Genomic DNA, 21796 nt, shown 5'->3' on the forward strand with positions numbered 1-21796 from the left:
GCGCGCCTTATATTGCGGGAAATGTGGTACATGACCTGAATATATTTTGTGGATTTCACTGACACGCCCGGGGACATTTGTTCAGGATAAAATGGCTTCCGAGAGTCTGCCTCTGCAAGGCTTCACCGTCAAGATGGCCGAGAGAGCAGAAGGAGAGCGCGCCAGCAACGTTTTCCAGCTCTACCACAAGAAAACGCTTTACTACACCTTCAGGGCTGACGATCATCACGCAGCACGCAGGTCGGCGTCACAGATTTTCCTTTTTGTGTTGCGTCCATGGTGTCAAGTTAACTGCTTGCCAAGCTGAGGACATTTGAGGACAAATCGTCTTGAAAATTGATCAAAACTGTTCGCCGTGAGTCTTATTGTCCACTTTTATGTGTTCCAGATGGGTCAACGCTATTGAAGAGGCTACTGTTTTATAGCACCAGCTTCGTATTATAAAAACAACAAAAAAATTCTGCCGATGGACAGTCAACAGAACCCGATGTACTTATCTATCGTCTTAGAATATCTACAGACCCACGGTGCGTATCTACGGTATCACATCCTCCCTGTCGTGGAAGCTTATCTTCACAACGAAAAAAATCCAGCTGAAAGATCCAATATCCTGCTTTTTTTTTTTTTTTTTTTTTTACTCCTGGTTTCCACTTGAGTGTCCACACTCCAGGAACAGCGAGGACACTCATTTAAGAGTCCATTTTTTTTTTTCTTCGTCCATCCTGGATGATCTTTTTCTACCTTTGAGAGTGATGTGCCGCCTCCTGCTATGGATGCGATTTCAACTGTAGAAAAAAAAAAAAAAGTCAATGCAGTTTTTTTAGCAGCTGAAAAAACGTGGAACATTTTACTCTCTTGGAATAAAGCTTATTCTGAGTATATATTGTGAAGTAGGTTATATTCATATGGTATATACTCTCTGTAGTGGCTGGTTCTGTAACAATGAACATATTTTGCATTTGTAGGTTTTTGAAATTAAGAAAAAAAACGTCTCTCAAGTGCCAGTTGATTTCTATATGTTTTCACGATAAATGTGCCTGCTAATGAATGGGAATCGTTTCAATGGAAAACTGCATCAATCTTTTGTTAACTCGTTTTTTTCTTCTGCTTTTATAGCTTCCAAATATGTATTTTTACGGAGTTTCATTAGAGCAGAGGTAAGTTATGAATATACTATTGTGCCATTCTTAGCGCTGTAAATATACCGCTGCATTAAATCGGACTCGATTTACGTTTTAGAATCCGCACCGTCAAATATTACAAATCTGGAAAAGTAACATTTTATGTATTAGGTTAAAAAAAAAAACATGAATGCATCACACGCTATATATGTCGCAACCTTCATGAGATCATTTAAACCAGGGTGTCAAACATAAGGCCCGCGGGCCGATTCTGGCCCACAAACGAGTTTAATCCGGCCCACGAGATCATGCGCTTAATAAATAAAACACTTGAAATATATTACATGTTAATGTTTTAGGATTAATAGTGATTTTGCGCTTGTAATTTTTTGGAGAGTATTTAAAAATAATCATACATTTGTTTTAAGGTTATATTTACATATACTATGATTTTACTGGTCCGGTGAACTTGGGAATCGATTTTCCTCCATACAGCCCGCGAACGGAAACGAGTTTGACACCTCTGATTTAAACACTGTAATGCAGTAATAAACAGACAGATTATCATTAAATATTTAATTAAAACACACACACATCGTACTCTGAAGCTTCTAAATTATTTACCTCAAAATAAGACTTAAAAGAAAATTTGAGTCCCAAGTTATAGGTTGCAATGATATCTTGATTTTTTTTTTTTTGCCAGATCTTAAGTGTGTATTGAAATTGTCCTCTTGAATAGAGTGCATTGTAAATGTTATTGTATATAGATGCATAATAAAATAATCTCTGAAAATGCTCTGAAAAAAATATGCAATGCTCTTTCTCACCTCTAAGATCTTCATCGTTTTTTACGCTCCCATCAATTATATGTGGATGTTGTGCGGATGAAACGAACAAATGAAGCTTCATGACGCAGTTGTGATACTTTGTAACTCCTCTAGATGGCACTCTTGTGTCCAATGGAAATTTAACACCTATATATATATATATATATATATATATATATATATATATATATATATATATATATATATATATATATATATATATATATATATATATATATATATATATATATATATATAAAGACAAGCACTTTTCAAGCGACTTTCCATGTCCCTGGGCAACATAACTTACTTACATAACTTTTGACCTAAATTAGAAATCTGTCAAGGGCTTACAGTCACTAAGTCCTTATGATAATTATAGTTTGCGCGGTAATTGCGCGAATGACATTCCTGCCATCATTTACTGAAGCACTGTAGCTATGAGAAGTGGGAAATTCCTTCGCGTCCGCCCTTATCATGTTGATGAAGAGATACAGTCAATAATCTAGAATTTTCCTCTGTTGATAGGGCCAAGCTAATATTGCTAACGCCGATTAGCGTACATATTTACTTGTAGTTTGTGGCGGACAAACGAAGCTTCATGAAGCACTTGGTGTTTTTTGACTCCTCTAGATGGCACTCTTGCTTCAAAAAGGCGAAGGAAATGGAATGCCTTTACACTGTGCTAGAATTTATCCTGAAACCAAGAACATCATCTATATGTGTGGGGTCCAAACTATGGTCCGAGGGCCAATCGTGGCCCGCCATCCATTTTTCTGTGGACAAATATTTATTTATCATGATTTATTGTTGACAACAAGTCTGACACTTGATTAATTGTTTTATATATGTATATATATATATATTTCTTTTTTTTTTTTTACACTTTATGTTGATTATTTTTTGTGAAAAAAAAATATTTATAATTTTGTTATCTCTTTTTGATAACAGATTTAGTTTATGATCCAAAAGAGGACACTTTAGGTTGATTATTTTTTTGTGGAACAACACAAATGACGTTTGAAAGGCTCTAAAGTTTAGTCAATCAGGCACTGCTGGCCTGTTTTGTTTATTTATTTATTTTGAAATACCCCAAAATGCTTTGCACTGGTTAAGGGGTACTTGGCTGAAAAGATATTTGACAGGGGGTACATCACTGAAAAAGTGTTGAGGGCCACCGCTCTACAGGACCGACTGTTATAAGGAAAGCGTATTAATGTTTTACTGAGCCTTGCGAATCAACCAATCAGCATTCGGGCTTGAAGGTGAAAGGGCCTTTTCTTCCTGGTCCATTCGGGTAACAGAGAACTAGTGTGGCTGGAAAGTTTCCATGCGGTAATCTCCAAATCTCGTTGTGCTGCTGCAGCAGCCGCGCAAGCACACCTGAGAAACGGGACATTTGAAGAAAGTTCTTTGTTCTCCGCTTTTTCATAAGATTCACAGAATCGGGGTTATTTATAGAAGCGTTTTGGCTGCCGTTGGATTAGCCGCTTTAGCTAGTTGCTGGGCGCTACTGGTAAATATCAGTCAAATATGTAGTTTTTCTCAGTGACATATGCAAATATTTGTCACGTTCATACACACACAATACCAAACACCCTCTAATGCAGTGGGGGTTTTTTTTTCAAGTTTTATAGAAGAAAAATACCTTCTGTGGGAAATTTTTATCATGAAGCGTAAGCGCAATGTTTCATCAGTTTGACGTGGGCAAACTGGTTCTACATCAAGCTGGAATGACACAAGTCATTGTGTTGACAAGTAAATGCAGGACTTGTCAAAATAAAAATAGAATTCCTTTCCATTGTGTGGCCGTGCTGAGATATTATGTGGAAAAAATTCATGCTTACATATCCGATTACTGCGCTGGGTTGACGTTACAAAAATCCAACAGTGCCCTAAATGTATTCTCTAGAGCTAGAAACTTTGCCATTAGTTATCCAAGAGTTAAAAAAAATTGATGGTTGAGTTTGGTAAGTTCATTTTTGGATAAAAAGAAAATATCCTCTCTGGGACGGAGCCTATTCATTTGTGATGGTTAAACGAAGCTTCGTGAAGCACTTGTGACATTTTGGACTCCTCTAGATGGCGCTCTTGATAGATGCAATGGAAATGTAATACATTTTCTTTTTTTTAAGCCAATCGTACGATCCAGAGGAGTAAAAATATCACAAATGCTTCACGAAGCTTCATTTCCTCACCGATAGTCAAAAGACATAAATAAATATACTTCTGGAGGAAATAAAATCCAGTGACTCCCTCTGTTGCTATTCCTAAAAAGGAACGACCGTGATTCATGACGTTGCAGTGTTGAAAGTCTTTTCTGGTGGTGATGACTCACTTTTTGGTCGGACTAAGTGACTTTAGCACGCGGGCTAGCTAAACGTCATTGTTTCCCCGCTATTATTAGCTCTTTAGGTGCTGATGCAGAGCGTCTAAACTTACTGCCCCGTTCCGTCATCCAGTCGAACGGATTTGGAGGCTGGGGGTTGATGACTCAGCGGCATGTGGACTTCTCTGCTGTGTGCAGGAGGAAGGTAGTGGAAATGGAGTGGGCGGGGTCAATGTTGAAATGCACGCTTGTCCGGATCTTAGACTTACAGAATCTGTTGAAGAGAGCTAATTTTACAGGGGTTTTTTTCAATTTTAGAAGTAAGAAATTCAACATGAACATGAAAAGAAGCTTCACGTGTAGCGATGGAAAGTGAAGCTTCGTGAAGCACTTGTGATATTTTATGACTGATTATCCATTTCATTGGAGTAATCAATTACTTAAGCATTTAATTACCAATAGTAGTAGTATGAAAATACCCATTTTAGACCCTACTTTAGTCAAATATTTTGGGAAAAAAAAAGAAATAATAAAATTAAAATGGAAATGGTAAGCTGGGTTTTTTTTCACAAAGTTTACCATCAAACCTTTTTGTTTATAAATATATATATATATATATATTTTTTTTTTTAAGTGTTGCTGGCCGGGTCAAAAAGTATTTTCAGCGGATGGCTTGGGCCGCGAAAATGCGATGGGTGGGCTACAAACGGACCGCGGACCGTAGTTTGGACACAGTGGTCTCGCCGGAAAACAGAAAACTCCAAGTTTAATGAATGCAACATGGCACGGGTGATATAGTGTTGTCAAGTTGTTGAAATTAATATTAGATGTTTGTAAAATATGTTTTTGTTGTTGTTGTTGTTTTTTACTTAAATACAGGTGTTCAAGCAGTACGTCTAGTTTTTCCTGAGTTGTTTTTCAACACAAATATACGCACTTTTTCCATAAATGCAAAGCAGTACAGCCGCCAATCTGCACTTGTCAACTAAAATACATTTGATTGTTTGCTTCTGTCAACACACACATTTTGCGTGCTTTGAAGTCTTTGTTTGCTGAAGAGGAGATCACGTTGAAGGTGGAAATCACCTGGGTGACGTCATACTGTGGTTCGTTGCTGGATGTCGCTCAAAGCCACCGTGTGTTGGCAGCATTTAGCAGAACGCTCACACACGGAATCAGTCACACTACAAACACACACACACACTCAATTTATGGCTGCGCCGAACGCATTCGAATACACACTCTGAAAGCAGCGGAGAAGAACTACAAAGTGTGTGTAGGACGAAAGTGCACTCGAGAGGACACTTTGCGACTTTGGCGGAAACGGTAAGTCACAATTTTCTTGCGGAACTAACGTCAAGGTCGCTGCGTGCTTGTTGTCGTTTATTTACACCGGCAGAAAGAAAAAAAAAGCTACGAGAGTTTGTTTTTATTTCTATTTGCAAATGAACGCAGGTAAACGAGCCGAATCCGGCTTGCCTTTGGTGACTAAAGGCACTTTCGCGTCATCGTTTTGCACTTGAAACGAAACAAATCCGTGAGAATATTTTGCCGTCAAATTTCGACAAAGGGCCCTTTAAACTTCATGTAAAACATAGTAGGACAAAAAAAAAAGTTTTATAAATAGCCACGGGCGCCAGGTTGTAGCCTATGGCAACCGAGTAAGTGACGCTAGTTTACTCTTTACAATAAATTAAGTGTACGCCACATCAGACCTATTAAATTAAAATCAAGCGGAAGTTCAAACTTCGTCTCTTATCTGTGGTCATTTATTTGCTCACTACCACTTAAATAGTCGAGTTTACCACTGGTCTGTAAGTTTAATTTAACCGTAATCGCCCCAAAGGTTTCTCATATGGTCCATCAAATCTGTAGTTTACCGTGTTCCCTCGCTACATCGCGGTCTGGTTAGCGCGGCTTCACGCTGTTGCGGATTTTTATATATGAGGATAACTTTTTTAATCACGGGCTTGCGTCGCTATTTTTCTTTGTTTCTTTTTCCTTCCTTCAAAAGAATAGCAGCTTCATAATATACAGCCTCTACAACATGGATTTTCTTTTATGACCATATTTATTGTAGGTTTGCCTCAGTATTTTTCTTGATATTTTGACCTCCAAACGTATTTAATGTATTTATTTTTAATAAAATAAAGTAAAATAAAATAAAAAATTACCAAATTCTACAAAACAAATTGTTCATTGTCTACTTTGCCGATATCGGTTACAGCGGGTATTTTAGTGTAATTTTGTTGACTTTTTTAATGCTCATAAAGCATATGAAACATGATAGAAAAGGCCAGGGTGTCCTCTATTGAGCACATCAGGACTTAGAAGGGTAGCCCAAACGAGCTACAAGATTAGGAGCAAAAACAAATGTCCACTACAGTGGACACAAATTAACTTGAGAACATGTTTTTGTTTTTTGTTTGTTTGTTTTTTTAATCCAAAAATGAAAACTCTTCTTTGGTGTTTAACCACAGTAGCTTGTGACCACGTTACCTTGCTGTGACCGTATGTTTTCAATGATTCCCACTTAAGGTCACGCCCTGGTCGTAAATTTTGCTTGTCACTGCGCTTTTGGAAGCAGCGCAGTGTTTGTGAGGACAAGTAATACTATCCGCCTGCAGGCACTGTCAATATTAGCTAGTGGGATCGTCCTTTGAGGATGCTCTCTGGACATCTGCGTCGCCCATGTGCGACATTAACTCATTCAATCCCTAAAAACGTTTTTTTTAAAAGATGTTTTTCTGAGTCAAACAAAAAGTCGTTTCAAAAAGTCTCAGGAATTTGCTGAAAAGAGGCTCCAAAAACAGCTGATGAATTAAAAGTCTACAGACTTGTGTTGTGATTCGACCACACGTTTAGCGGCAGGCGCCGTGTGGAAAGGTATTCCTGCGCACCGCTGTTGATGTGCAGGCAAAAAAAAAAAAAAAAAACGATTCCTGCTCTGCTGGTATATCAGGTTTGACACCTTGTCACAAAAGATGAGCACGCAAGTCAGAAACATAATATAGGCATGGAAGTCTATTATTTGTACTTGCTTCCTGAGACAAAATGACTGAAATTGTTGACCTCTGGGCGCGCGCGTGCGCATGTCGCCTGTGGGCGAGGAGAGCCCACGTTGGACGTTAATCTTGCTTAGTTAACGAAGGGAGGGCTCGGATTCGGTCAAGCCGCTGAAATTCATTAAAGGCTGCTTTGTTCAAGGTTATTTGCCGGTGCTAATATTACACACCACTCTGCTGCAACAAAACGCTTGATGGCTGTGGACATTTTTCCATACGGTTTTTGCTTCGGTGGTCCAGGAGCACGTTGAAGGTGCATTTATTATTTTTTTTTTCTTGTGGGATAAGTAGATACTGTAAGGTACATCCAAAATAGCCTTCACTTATTTATAAATGTGTTATTACCGTAATCCCCCAAATATATGAAGCACCTGTATCCAGGACGCACCTTTAATTTTAGCGTCAAATCCTGGAGCTGATATAAGCCAATTGAACACTGTAGTGATAACTATGGCCATTGGATGGCAGTGTTTCCACACTTACAACACAGATATAACCTACATGCAATTCAAAGTAAGGAATGGAAGTCAATCTTTCATGCACCCGCCCTTGTTTAGACATAGCACACGTTTAGAAACGTCAAATTGTCCAATCTCAGAATATCCATTTTTTGGTTGGAAATATTTTCTGCCTAATAAAGTAGACCGATTGTCATTGTGTTGAATCGAGATGAAATATTTGCTTTGGAAAACAATGATCAATTTTAAAGAAGGGTGTTGATGATGTTATGAATATAAAACCTAAGTTCCCTGACCGGGAATCGAACCCGGGCCGCGGCGGTGAGAGCGCCGAATCCTAACCACTAGACCACCAGGGACTTGATGTATGACCTCTGACCTCCTCTTACAGCTGTTCCACTTGCTAGAAAAATGTATTTGCTTTTCTCAGAGTGATTGATTTCATCCCCAAAAAACACAAAAGATGATCAAATAATTGCCAGATGAATCGATTATTTAAATCATTTTTAGCTGCAGTCCTAATTTCAATCATTGCGCTCGTCTGCACTGTCCATCTCCTTATGTTACAGTCTCCTAAATAATGTATTACCGAATATCTTATATTTATTGTATTCATAGTCTTTACCATTGGACAATCTTTCTTTGCATTAATAAAATTATGGTAAAATATATATATTTTTTAAACGTAATTTGCAAGTATTTAAAAGATTGATTCCCTGACCGGGAATCGAACCCGGGCCGCGGCGGTGAGAGCGCCGAATCCTAGCCACTAGACCATCAGGGATGAATACTGCTTTGCAATGTAATAGAATATTTATCTCTGATGTTTAGCGTAGCTCCGTCAAGTGGATGCATACGTAACATCAGCCACGACGGTAACTTCTTCTATTCTGTGCGCCTTATAATCCGTAGGAAAATACGGTACTGCACAAGGGTTAAAGATACTTCTCGCATTTATTTCATTTTAAAATGATGGCCCAAACTGTCCGCCCTTCCCATTATCAATAAACCGGAGCTCACTTTCAATTTGTAAAAGGTCAGCGAACCCAAGCGAAACATTCCACTCCAAGTTTTCTGTGGCAGATTATGAAGTGCTTTTAGCACAAAAGACTTGTAAAAGACTCGTTTGTTGAAAGAATGTTGTTTACGGCATGCGCTGCTTTGCGTGTCATGGCTCCTTCAGATGTACAAATGAGCGACTGTCAACGTAGTTAGCTAGCCTGTCAGACCGGTTTTCTTTGTGCTCATGTCCAGTAACAATTTCCAGCGATGTAATGCATACCAATGCTTTTTTTTAAACATTTTTTTTAACATTATATCTCCATTGTGGTACATCCAAAGTTCTGACTATGATTTTTTTTAGGTTGTTGTGTAATATATCACATGGCCAGTTAAAGCAACATGTATCAGACATTCAAATTCCCCAGAAAAGTTGTTGACTTTGCAGGAACACACACACGTTATTGAGGAGCAATGTTCTGCCGTCAAGTTTTCTTTAGTCTTGGGTTCACCAGAATGTTTTCCTGTCCTGCCCCTTCCCCAATTGCATGTACTATGCTGACTTTTTCCGTTCCCTGAGGGGACACAGAGTTCTCTTTTTTTCCCCCCTCTAAAGTAGCAGGTGTTAATTTTTTTCGATTGTTTGTTTAGAATTCAGCAGAAGCCCATGAAGTGTTTTTACAATGTTTGCGTTGGACTCCACTGTGGCTATGTGTTCAAACGAAGCCACTGTTACAGGAGCGCTTCGCCGTCCTCTTGACCTCTCCGGACAAATTTCAGTGTATTACATCTATTAGACAAAATTTTGTGACTTTATTCTATTCTCATATGTAAAAAACACCATATCTTCATCTGTAAATTAACATGGACTGCTTTATAAACAAAGATCATTTCAAAGTAAAAGGCTTTCATATTTTGGTTGGGTAGAAAAAGAATAAATGGCCAAAACGTCAAACAAGCTAGCTAGCTAGTTATTGCCCGCTAGATAAAGATGTAGCTAGCTATACTGTAGCTACTCAACGTTCCTTATTCTAGCCTTTATAGCATATGAGACAATTTAACAGTTAAAACTGTTAACATTTTGGTTTGGTAGAATAAGAATAAAAATACCCCCAAACAATCTAAGCTATTTAAATAGTAACCAATAGCTAGCTAGCAATTGCTTGCTAAATAAATATCTTATGAGCGATAGCTACCTAACTAAACATTCCTTATTCTAGTCTTTATATTCTAATCTGTTGGGAAAAAAAAAAAACAGTTGCTTGTTCTAGAAAAAGAGTAAACTGAAGAGTAAAAGGAAGCTTCTAGCCTGATTTAATATCTACCAGATAGCTAGCTAGATAGCTAGCTAGCTAGCTAGATAGCTAGATAGATGAAAAAGTGAAAATGTGAAATGTCAACTAATTTTAATCCCCCCCTCCCCCCACCCACCCACTCGCATGCGTATTAACTGCGTTTTCCACTGGCTGTAGCTACAAGGTCGTTTCCAAAGTAGTCGAGACTATGAAACTTCTACTTCCTCTCTTGTTCTCGTCTGATGACAGTCTGCTGCCTTCCTTGTTTGTTTTTTGTAATGTGGGTGTCTGCGAAATCAAATGGTCAATTTGCTGTTTCTCTAGGAGGCTGAGGTGAACTGCCGCCATGGCGCCCTTCCTACGCATCGCGTTCAACGCATACGATATGGGTGAACTGCCCCCGCCTTCCGAGCCCCCCATTTGCGCCATCAAGATGAAGGAGTCTGTCAGCACGGGTATGTGCAGAAAAATCTACTAGAGGCATAAAAGACTCAGCTTTTGCCTGCGTGTCAATTTTTTTATTGAATCAATGAATCAATAATTATTTTTGTTAATGTGTTAGTCATTTAGAAACCTCAAATTTAAAAAATGTCATGTGCCACCCTAATTTCAAGTTTCTCTTCTAATTAACGATGGTTGACACTATCTTATATCACTGAATATTTATCGTTTATGTTTTAGTCTTTTTTTGGTTTGAAGAACCAAATGGTAAAATGTTTTGAATGCAGTATGTTAGGGTTAAAAATGTCATTTCCCTGACCGGGAATCGAACCCGGGCCGCGGCGGTGAGAGCGCCGAATCCTAACCACTAGACCACCAGGGACTTCAGTGTTGAACTTTGACCCCCTATTGCGGCTGTTTCACTTTCCCACAAAGTTGCGTTTAACAGGGTGATTGATTTAAACCCCTAAAGAATCCAAAGATGATAAAATTGTTTAAATTGCAAGGATTAAACCGTTCACTGCGGGAATCAAAACCTGGCCGCAGCGGTGAAAGCGCTGAATCCTAGCCACTAGACCACCAGAGACCAACCTTTTGATCTTTGACTGTCATTTTTTTTCCCTTGTGATGGGGTAGTTTAAAACCCTAAAGGACCTCAACAAATTGGAAAAAGGACTCGTTCCCTGACCGGGAATCGAACCCGGGCCGCGGCGGTGAGAGCGCCGAATCCTAGCCACTAGACCACCAGGGACATGCTTGTCCTGCCAAGCCTTCCTCATGCAGCCATACTAAAAATAGCCCTGCCTCTGGGCTGAGGATCTTAAAACGGATTTGCTTGATTAGGTTCCTTGAGTACTAATCAAAACATGGAACCGTCCCCGCTCTCAAATCTGCATTGACAGCTGCCAGTTTTTAATTTGCATTTAAATAGTTGATTTGTCAAACCGAAAAATTAGACTAGCTGTGAAAGTACAAAACGTACCATAAATCCCCAAATATAAGACGCTTCTTTCCCCAAAAATGAAGCCCTAAAGTATGGATTTGTCCTATAAATGGTAACTTAAAAATTCAATTTTTTTTGTTTGTTTTTTTGACGCCATTCGAGGAAGATCGATCTAGTCAGCCGCATAAGCCGAGTTTTGATGCACAGATGTGCATTTTTACAGATGCGTATTTTTACAACAGCTCGTGTTAGCTGAGGTCATTCCGGCAATATTTTCAGCAAAAGAAGCGAGCCGACTGAACTGACGTCCGAGGAATATTAAGAGAGGATCATGTAAAAGTTACGACGGTTCCGGCTGATTCGATTAAGAGTCCATCGGTTAGAGCAGTGGTTCTCAATGTCGGACTTCAAATCCAGCCTTCCCGTGTGGCGTTTGCATCTTCTCCCCGTGCCTGCGCGGGATCCATCCAGGAACTCCGCCTTCCTCCCACACCTCTTTTGTTGTATTTCCCTCTAGAGCGAGGAAAGACATTGATTCAGAAGAAGCCCACGATGTATCCATCGTGGAAGTCCACTTTTGACGCTCATATCTACGAGGGCCGTGTTATCGAAGTGGTTCTGATGCAGAGCGCCGAGGACGCCTTGGCCAAGGCGACCGTTGGCGTGTCGGTGCTGGCGGAACGCTGTAAAAAGTCCAACAACGGCCGCGCCGAGTTCTGGGTGGACTTGATGCCTTCCGGGAGGGTCCAGATTGCTTTACAGTATCTCCTGGAGGACTCCGATGCGGGTAAGCTCGACCGGGTGAAAACGCGTCAACGCAAATCACTGCCGGTGCGGCGATCAATCCGTTGGGGAATTTATCGATAATAATTGCCGATAATCCATGAATCTCTGCGGTCCATTTTATTATTTATTTAAAATAGTCATTCCAAACATTGGAAAGGCCAGAATGTCCTCCGCTGAGTACACTAGGACTTAATCGTGTCAAAACATACAGACCAAAAACAAACGTCCCTTGTGGCTTAGCGTGCGAATTGCTTAGCTTGAACGTGACAACAATTCCACTTGTCCAGAGAGCGTTTTTATGAGACAAGGCCTTGGTTGGGGGAAGGGTGCTCGCTTTTCGGTCGGACTTTGGACTTTATCAGCGATATGCCAGCGCTCCATGTTTCCTGAAAGGCAACATTTTTTTTTTTTTGTGAGAACAGATCTCTCTCTCGCTCTTCCTTTTTCCTTGTTCTCCCACTATCTCGCTTCCTCGTTCGCTTTCTCTCTCTTAAACTCTTTAGCTTTCTCCTCCTCTCTCATTTTCTCCCTCTATTTTCCCCTCTCTTCCTCTCTTGTTCTCTCTCCCTCTCCTGCTCTCACACACTCTGTCTCTTGCTCTCTTTTGCCCGTTTTCTTGTCTTTCATTCTGTTTTCAACTTGTTGTGTCCAGTTCTTTCTCCCCCTTTCTCTTTCCCTTTCTTGCATCTTCTCTCCATTTCTTTGTTCCTCTCTCTCTCTCTCTCTCTGTCGCTCGCCCGTATTCTCCCTGTCTCTTGCTCTCTTTTTCCCTCTCTGTTGTTTTTCAATTTCCTTCTCTTTGCTTCCTCTCTCATTTTCTTTCTGGATTTCCCTTTCTGTATTCCTCTCATTCGCTCTCTCTCTTTCCCGCTCTCACACTCCATCGGTCGCTTGTTCTCTCTTTTTCCTTCTCTCGTCTTCTTCTCTGTTTTCCTATTTTATTTTTTCTCTTGTTCTTTCTCTCCCTCCCCCATTCCCTCTCTCTTCCTTTCTCATTCTCTCTTTCCCTCTCTTGCATCACCTCTGCGGTTCTCTGTTCCTCTCTCATTCTCCTTTTCCCCTCTCTCTCTATCTATCCGTCTCTTTTTTCCTTTCTTGTTTTTCTCTCTGGCTCCCTCTCTTGTTTTCTCTCTTATTCTTTCTCTCCCTCTCGCTCGTCTTCCCTCGTTCTCTCTTTCCGTCTCTTGCATCCTCTCTCCTGTTCTTCGTTCCTCCCTCGCTCTCTCTTTCCCTCTCTTCCTCTTTTGTTTATTCTCTTTCCCTTTTGTTTTCTCTCTCGTTCTATCTCTTCTTCTTTCTTTACGTCTCTCTTCTCTCATTCTCTCTCTCTTCCTCTCTTGCTTCCTCTCTCCTGTTCACTGTTCCTCTCCCTTTCCCTCTTTCTTGTTCTCCTCTCTCTCGCTCGCTCTTTCCCTCTCTCTTCTCTCCTCGCTTTCTCCTTCCTTCTTTTGCTTCCTCTCTCTTTCTCTGTTCCCCACTATCCATCTCCTCTCTCTCGCCCTCTTTTGTGCTTTTTCTTTCCCTTTTTCTCTCCCTCTTGTTTAATCCCTCTCCCTCTTCCTTTGACTTTCCCCGTATCCCTGCTTTCTTAGCTACTGTAAGTCCATTAAAGTGTCTAAGCACAAGCAGCCGTCACTCGAAAGCAAAGAGGAAATGAGTTCAACCTTTTTTTTCTTCCTCTTTCCACCTCTCGGTCTAATCAGCAGTCTCTTTCGGGCAACTCCTATTCCTACAAAGTGCTCCCATGCTCCCATTCACCCGCCCACGCTCCTTATCGCCTTGGTTTCTGCTCGCTTTGTTTACCCCTCTCACGCCTCTTTCACCTTCTTCCCCAAGTGACTTTTGACCCCACGCAGTTGACTCGCGGCAGCTGCCTGTTCGCGGTTGAATTTTTTTGTCCACGTTCACGCAGGCACGCTGATGGGGAGACATGCTGGTTAAAGGGGAACTCACCCCAAGAATTTTCTTAATAATATGCTTTATACTGCCCCATTATGATTAGGATTATAGTTTTCATATTTTATATGTATTTCCTGTTTTGTCAGGACCAAAGTTTATTATTATTATTTATTATTATTCTCACGTCTGTGGAATTGCGCAGCGAAATGCATCTTGTTTTTTTTTCATCTCAGTAGATGACCATTTATTTATTTATTTGACTGATTTGTCTTTGCCCTCAGGCCAGAACACACCATCTGTGAGGGTTGCTCCCGAGGATGGCCTCGTAACCCTGAACAGGAGGAGGGGAGCTTTCAAGCAGCCCAAGGTTCACATCATCAAGAACCACGAGTTTACTTCCACTTTTTTCCACCAGCCAACTTTCTGCTCCGTATGCAGAGAGTTTCTCTGGTGAGTCCAACCAACTAAGATAAGCCGGCGTATCAAAACACAAAAAAGATCGAAAGGAAGGAATAAGGATGAGGAATTTTATTGTTCCAAGATTTAGTCACCAGGGGACTTCACTAGGTTGGCTTGTTTTGATTCGTTTGATTTTCATTAAAAGAAAAAGGGCTGTTTTATGGGTTATTCATTTTGATCTTTTTTTTGTCAGATTTCGTATTTTTGATCCAACAGTTTTTTTTTGTTTTTTTTTTTTTTTATGTGCCATTTAGGGGTCTCAAAAAGCAAGGCTACAAATGCAGACGTAAGTATTTCCCCGCTACCGCTAACAATAGTTGATCTTGTTGTACATTGTACTTCACATTACATTCAAAATATTTCTTCATACATTCCATTTAGAATGCAATGCAGCAATTCACAAGAAATGCATCGAAAAGATTATCGGCAGGTGCACCGGAACTGCAGCAAACAGTCGTGACACCATGGTGAGGTTTGGATCTGCCCCCGGTTTTCAATTACATTGTCAATTGTGTCCCAAATATAGCGATAAATTAAAAGCTTCTGTGGTGTATTTTAACACATCTAGATGGCCCTCTTGCAGTGCAAATAGTGCATTTGCATCGCACTAGACTTCATCTTGAAACCAAGAGCACACTATGTAGAGGAGTAAAAAAAAAATCCTTCATAAAGCTTCATTTTCAAATTATTAAAAATATATATACCGTATTTTTCATATATAAGGTGCACAGAATTATGAGGCACATAGAATAGAAGCTACAGTAGCTTTATGCACCCACTTGATGGAGCTGTGCTCAAAGGAACGTCAACAAAACAATCAGATGTCAGATTGACGAATGGGGGGAAAAATACCTCTTGATTTAATTGAAAAATTCTTTAGACCAATGCAAAGACAAATCAAGAGTTTAAAATAATTATAGTGCGGAAAATACGGTATCTAAATGACTTTTGATAATGGGACACAATGCATTCCAAACCTAACTGAACGATTTTTTTTATCCTTGTGAGACGTCCCTGAAACGATCTGCTTGTTGCATTCAGGTAACCTTAGAAATAATTGCGTTTGTGCGTAGTTCCAGAAAGAGCGCTTCAAAATTGATATGCCGCATCGCTTCAAGTCGAATAACTACAGGAGCCCCACGTTCTGTGACCACTGCGGCAGCCTTCTGTGGGGTCTCTACAAACAAGGCCTGAAATGTGAAGGTGAGGCCAGTCAATTAAAAAAAAAAAAAAATTCTTGTGATATTACGCTCCCGTTGCAACTTCACTAATCCGTCATTTGTGTTTTTCCATATCAGATTGCGGCATGAACGTTCATAGTTATTGTCAGAGAAAAGTGGCCAATCTGTGCGGGATCAACCAGAAGCTCCTGGCTGAAGTTCTGTCTCAAGTCTCGCAGGTTTGCGCCACGCAACATAGAATGAACTCGTTCACCGCCAACGACGGCTATAGACGTCAAACATCCATTTTTACCGCGCCGGGAGTGAATGATGTATTTATTCTACTTTTCACGATGTGTTATTGTCATAAATCAAAGCGCAAAAATGCATTTGTTTCAGCAAATTACGGGATTAATATGTAAATTAGCGGAAAAATATTTAACATTCACTGCTAATGACGTCAATGATCCGTTTTTATTGGGCTGGAGGTGAATGAGTTAAAATTATATATTGTTATTATGTAAAATGTAATTGTGAACGCGCACAATAGCTAATACTAATAAATAAGGAATACTTTTTTAAGATAAGATTAACTTTATTGTCCAATGGGGAAAATTTGTCTTGAGCAAAAGTGCTTTGACCCCAACAGTATTAAAACAGACGTACTTTTTAAAATACTTAAAAAAAAAAGAAACGGGTCAATAGCAGCCAATCAGTGCAGGGAATTACACACACAGACACAATTTTAGAGTTAACTTGTACATAATGTCCCCAGAAGACAAGAAGATGATATTATTAGTGATGTACAGTTACATTAGTGCGGACTGCATTATGAGTAAGTGTGAAACGCAAATATGTGAAATCGTTTTTTATAAAATAAAAAGTCTTTCCCTGACCGGGAATCGAACCCGGGCCGCGGCGGTGAGAGCGCCGAATCCTAACCACTAGACCACCAGGGACGCTGTCATTGCTGCAACATTTGTACAATAGGTTGACATAATTTTGACTGCTTTAATACAAAGTTTGTTGAACATGACCGTTTATTTGACATTAGTCCAAAGTTGGTAGAACATGACAATTTATTTTATTTCTAGAAATCCATGAAGAAGTCTGATAGCTCCAGTACAGCAGATATCGGGATCTACCAAGCCATACAAGCAGGAGCAGATCCTGCTGGTAAGATGTTGTCATTACACTTTCAAAGAATCGTGCTCTTATTCAGCCGTTTTCAGCAGTGCTTAAAATTACGGAGAAAGCGTTGAAATCTTTATTTTGTTTGATTTTTTTTTTTACAAATTTTATACACGTTTCAAGGCTGTTAAAGCTCTCCCAATACTATTTATACACTTTTCTCAGACGGGAATGATCATTTTTTTCACATTTAAAAACTCCCAGAGTTCAAACCTTTATAGATCGGACACATAAGTAATGAATAATATTGATACTCAATAATAGTAACTCACATGTGTTTTCACATTAAATTAAGGATGAACTTTTTTGTGTGTGTTTTTTTGTTTTGTTTTTTTAAATCCAGCTTGTTGTTGTTGTGTATTCATTCTGACCTGCAAATTTTCATATCTAACAACGACAAAGTGAGCGGCGACGGTACGAGCGCACCTTCTGTCAAGCGGTCGCACCTCACCGTCAACCACCTGGTCTTCCACAAGGTTCTGGGCAAAGGCAGCTTTGGCAAGGTGGGCGGGGTTTACAATGCACCTTATAATGCGTTTGAAAATAGATCATTCATTCAAGCTGCGCCGAATAATCCGATGCGCCTTATAGCGCGGAAAAAACGGGACATCATTGAAAGAAGCTTCGTGATTTATTTAATTTTTTTACTCTTCAACTTTGTTTACAGGTACATTCTATTGCAGCGGAAATGCGTTATTCCTTTTATCCTTAAACCGAGCGCCATCGAGGGGAATGACAAAAAAATCACAAGTGCTTCATGAAGCTTCATTTGTCCGTCACTATTGAGAACTTCATAGAAACAATATGACCGTGCTGTTCTAATGGGTCTCATTAATTCCTCTGGCTCCTCAGGTGCTGCTGGCCGAGCTGAAGGGCAAAGGCGAGTACTACGCCGTGAAGGTTCTCAAGAAGGATGTGGTTCTCATGGATGACGACATAGAGTGCACCATGGTGGAGAAGAGAGTCCTTTCCCTTGCCTGGGAGAACCCCTTCCTCACGCACCTCTATTCCACCTTCCAGTCCAAAGTGAGCGAGTGGAAGCACACTCAAAATCCTTGTGCAGTATTTTCTCCACTCCCTTAAGTGTGTGAAGCGTGTTTCCGATTTCCCACGCTGTGAGCAGTCAGTGAATGCAGCGCCAGTGTAAGGTTGAATGCATTTTTTTCTGCCACGAAAAGCCAAAGTTGGCCACGCGAAAATACTGCAAGAATGACGTGGAAGATAATGACCAAAAAATGGACACGTACTGCACGAGGGTGTTCATTCATTTGCCTCCGGCAATGAGCTGATGATGTCACGCTTCCTCAGGAACACCTCTTCTTTGTGATGGAGTACCTGAACGGAGGCGACTTGATGTTCCACATCCAAGAGAAAGGCCGCTTCGATCTCGGCCGAGCCACGTAAGCGCCATCGATAATAATCCGCTAAAACATTGAATTGCGTGAAATGGTGTCAATTTTCTCTTCCCGCCTTCAGATTTTATGCCGCTGAAATAATAGTGGGACTCCAGTTTCTCCACACAAAAGGAATTATCTACAGGTATAAGAGTTGTTCGAGGGACGTAATAAATATCATGGATTGGATTTGATCGAAAGGATTCTGATCATAATCCGCAGGGATCTGAAACTGGATAACGTGATGCTGGACAAGGACGGACACATCAAAATTGCAGACTTTGGCATGTGCAAGGAGAACGTTTTTGGGGACGTCCAAGCCTCCACTTTCTGCGGGACGCCCGACTATATTGCGCCTGAGGTATTTTTAGTTTACGCTGCCTTTACATCAAGGGTCCCCACCACAGACACTTATATACAAGGTAGCATTATTTAACATGCTAACATTAGCTAGCATGTTATCTACTGTCACAAGTTTTTGGATCACCAAACCAACTCATTTTGGGCATCATAAATGACAACATTCTTGCAAACAAAGTACAGCTTACAGACACTCGTGGGCCAGATTTCACAGGGAGACGGCGCGTCATCGTCCTTGCTCACTACAAAATGTAATATCAACAGCAGCCAGAGGCGGCGCCAAAAAACAAAGATCTAGCAAAACAAAGCACAAACGAATGAACTGTTAGACTAAATCAGTTCCAAAACATCTTTATTTTGGATGTGACCCATGCGGACCAGTACCAGTTGTTCCATGGACCGGCGGTTGGGGACCTCTGTTTACGATGACTGCCTTTTACGTGATCAGTAGTCAATATTTGTCTTTTTCCATGTTATTGGTCAATTCATGTTTTTTTTTTCATTGTTGTTTTTTTTAATCTCATCCAATATTTTGTTATTTTCTTTATTGCAATTAGGAAAATGAAAAAAAATGATCTTAATATGATATTCGTTGGCGCATGTGCGGGGACGTTTTTCCAGACTTAAGCCATGCCTTCTATTTGGGGCATGACTATGGCTCGTTTTTTTTTTTTTTTTTTTTTTCAAAATTCTGAGATGGAAGCGAAATTCCCAAATTCTGTCTTTAAAGTCAGAGTTCTGAGATAAAAGCAAACATCCTGCTAATCTTAAGAGCCAGAATCCTTCTAACACATCCATCTGTCCTGGCAGATTCTCCTCGGAAAGAAGTACACCTTCTCAGTGGACTGGTGGTCTTTCGGCGTGCTGGTCTATGAAATGCTGATCGGCCAGTCACCTTTCCAAGGCGACGATGAGGACGAGCTGTTTGAGTCCATCCGTTCGGACACGCCTCATTACCCTCGCTGGATTACCAAGGAGGCCAGGAAAATGCTTGAAATGGTCAGTGCACCAGTTAGGGTCTGTATTATAATATTAAGATAAAGATATATATCGATATACAATTTTCCATGTTTGTACATGAATACATTTTATATATATAGACAATTAACTTTGTTTTCCCGCACTTTCTTACACGCCCGCAGTTGTTTGAGCGAGATCCCGTTCGTAGACTTAACTCGGTGAAAGACATCCGTTTACAGCCCTTCTTCAAAACCGTCGACTGGTCCCGCCTGGAGAAGAGAGAAGTGGAGCCCCCGTTCAGACCCAAAGTGGTGGGTACCGTTCCATTGCTCCCAAACGTAATGCGGCCATGCACTTGTATTCTCGGCATAACTGAATTCCCGCCGTCCGCAGAAATCTCCAAGCGACTGCAGTAATTTTGACAGAGAGTTTCTGAGCGAAAAGCCGCGACTCTCCCACACCGACAAGAACCTCATCGACTCCATGGATCAGTCGGCGTTTGCCGGCTTTTCCTTTATCAACCCCAAACTGGAACATCTGATAAGCAAATCGAAAGGCTAAGTGGCTCCGCCGGGACCTCGCTCACACTCGCACTCTGTGACAAGCTCCAGTTGGATTAATGAAGCTTCATGCTGCACCAGGGATTTTTTTCACACCGCTAGATGGTGCTTTTAGTTTAAACATAATGGCGAGCGCAGTGGAAACGTATTGAACCAAGAGTGCCATCTAGAGGAGTCAAAATTAATCCCAAGTGCTTCATGAAGCTTCGTGAAGCTTCATGAGTGCTTCATGAGTGCTTCATGAAGCTTCGTGAAGCACTTTTGACTGTTTCAAATTCCACTAGATGGTGCTCTTAGTTTAAAGATATGGCTAGTGCAGTGGAAACATATTGAACTAAGAGTGCCTTCTGGAGGAGTCAAAACAGATCCCAAATACTTCATGAAGCTTCATTTGGCCATCACTAGCTCAAACCTATTTTTGAATTTTACCAAATACCTCTACCAGAGGATAACAAAACACACTATACATGTCACGAAGGGACCTGTTTTGCATGTAACAATAATCAAAAAGTGAACTTTTTTTTTTAACATTTGTGTTACTTTGACCATGTAATCACCTCTAACCCAATCATCGACGTACTGTATCTTGAAATTGATGTTCAAAAACAAAACATACATTCACACACATCATTTGTAGCACATCCTGTGAACAGTTATTGATAGATCAAAATAAGAGCACTCCTCTCTCTCCTTATCTCAAATGGACACTAATAATAATTCCACAGATGAAAGGTGAGAAAATGAAGCTTCGGGAAACACGTGATATTGTTTTAATTCCTCTAGATGGTGCTATTGTGTGAAATATGAATGCTAATGCACCGGAAATGCATTCAATTTCCTTGGCGTATTTAAGTCAAGAGTGCCATCTAGAGGAGTAAACAAAAACACCGCAATTGTTTCATGAAGCATCATTTATCCATCACTGCCACAAATGGAGGCATAGACAAAATTCCACATTACTGTGAATTTAATCACTAAGTCATATCCTTACATCCTGCACTGAATTTAATCCTGAAAATATTGTAGGAAAGCTGCACACTGTAAATACATAAATGTCCTAACAAATTAAATTATTTTGTCAGTTTTCCTTCTATCTGCACACTCAATGGTGAAAATCAGTGTTGGGGAAATAGTATGGTTCTACCTAACGTCGTGTTAAGAGTTGCAATGAGCATTGAAGGAAAGTCACTTGGAACTTTATCATCATCAAATGTGGACATACAGTAAACTCCTTCACTGCCATACCAGTTAATATGAATATTGACTTTCATAGCTGTCAATGGCAGCAAAGGGATCTTTGACCTAAATTGATCTAAATCCATCCATGGAGTGAATGCGTTCATGTGCTGTACTTTTTTTTTTTTTTTTAAATTATGCATGTACTTCCAACTATGAATAAACATTCCTTTTATCCATTTTCTTGAGTGCATTTTCTCTACCTTGACATCATCCTTTTCAAAAGTATTGCGAACAAAATCGCATAATTTCTGCCAAAATAAACTCATAGATGCACAACGCCAAAATAAATGATACATTCTGCAGTTCACAT

At 40.2% G+C, this 21796-nt stretch overlaps 2 protein-coding genes and 5 non-coding genes across 8 annotated transcripts in view; 2 read left to right on the forward strand and 5 right to left on the reverse strand.

Moving 5' to 3' along the window:
* The window catches only part of fgd5a (FYVE, RhoGEF and PH domain containing 5a), a 30614-nt gene extending 29733 nt beyond the window's left edge, over window positions 1–881 (forward strand). For both annotated transcript variants that reach the window (XM_088424553.1, XM_088424554.1), the window contains exons 20-21: window positions 86–240; window positions 389–881. In XM_088424553.1, the coding sequence (XP_088280679.1) occupies window positions 86–240; window positions 389–425 (192 nt within the window). In that variant the 3' untranslated portion in view covers window positions 426–881. The remainder of the gene's footprint in view (window positions 1–85; window positions 241–388) is intronic.
* A 4542-nt stretch (window positions 882–5423) lies between these two features.
* On the forward strand, window positions 5424–21662 carry LOC148419481 (protein kinase C delta type-like). The gene is made up of 17 exons (XM_088423094.1): window positions 5424–5603; window positions 10419–10549; window positions 11996–12265; window positions 14445–14613; window positions 14877–14908; window positions 15004–15089; window positions 15696–15825; window positions 15921–16021; window positions 16877–16958; window positions 17376–17476; window positions 17826–17999; window positions 18282–18373; window positions 18450–18512; window positions 18590–18728; window positions 19538–19726; window positions 19870–19998; window positions 20081–21662. The coding sequence occupies exons 2-17, from the start codon at window positions 10441–10443 to the stop codon at window positions 20246–20248; spliced, it is 2034 nt and encodes a 677-aa protein (XP_088279220.1). The 5' UTR covers window positions 5424–5603; window positions 10419–10440; the 3' UTR covers window positions 20249–21662.
* Window positions 8088–8159, reverse strand: trnae-cuc (transfer RNA glutamic acid (anticodon CUC)). Its single transcript has one exon. It is a non-coding gene; the product is annotated as a tRNA-Glu (tRNA).
* On the reverse strand, window positions 8513–8584 carry trnae-cuc (transfer RNA glutamic acid (anticodon CUC)). Its single transcript has one exon. It is a non-coding gene; the product is annotated as a tRNA-Glu (tRNA).
* On the reverse strand, window positions 10846–10917 carry trnae-cuc (transfer RNA glutamic acid (anticodon CUC)). Its single transcript has one exon. It is a non-coding gene; the product is annotated as a tRNA-Glu (tRNA).
* trnae-cuc (transfer RNA glutamic acid (anticodon CUC)) lies at window positions 11215–11286 on the reverse strand. Its single transcript has one exon. It is a non-coding gene; the product is annotated as a tRNA-Glu (tRNA).
* Window positions 16670–16741, reverse strand: trnae-cuc (transfer RNA glutamic acid (anticodon CUC)). The gene has a single exon. It is a non-coding gene; the product is annotated as a tRNA-Glu (tRNA).
* Window positions 21663–21796: the final 134 nt, after the last annotated feature.

This window comes from Hippichthys cyanospilos, chromosome 9 (genome assembly GCF_059441005.1).
Source record: "Hippichthys cyanospilos isolate Australia breed blue-spotted pipefish chromosome 9, RoL_Hcya_1.0, whole genome shotgun sequence".
NCBI lineage: Eukaryota > Metazoa > Chordata > Actinopteri > Syngnathiformes > Syngnathidae > Hippichthys > Hippichthys cyanospilos.

Bases quoted from the DNA above. Each gene is read 5' to 3' on its own strand.
- LOC148419481 (XM_088423094.1), top strand. From the start codon at position 10,441: ATGGCGCCCTTCCTACGCATCGCGTTCAACGCATACGATATGGGTGAA. The intron at 14,614-14,876 runs GTGAGTCCAACC...TGTGCCATTTAG, and splicing joins GTATGCAGAGAGTTTCTCTG to GGGTCTCAAAAAGCAAGGCT. The intron at 19,727-19,869 runs GTCAGTGCACCA...ACACGCCCGCAG, and splicing joins CCAGGAAAATGCTTGAAATG to TTGTTTGAGCGAGATCCCGT.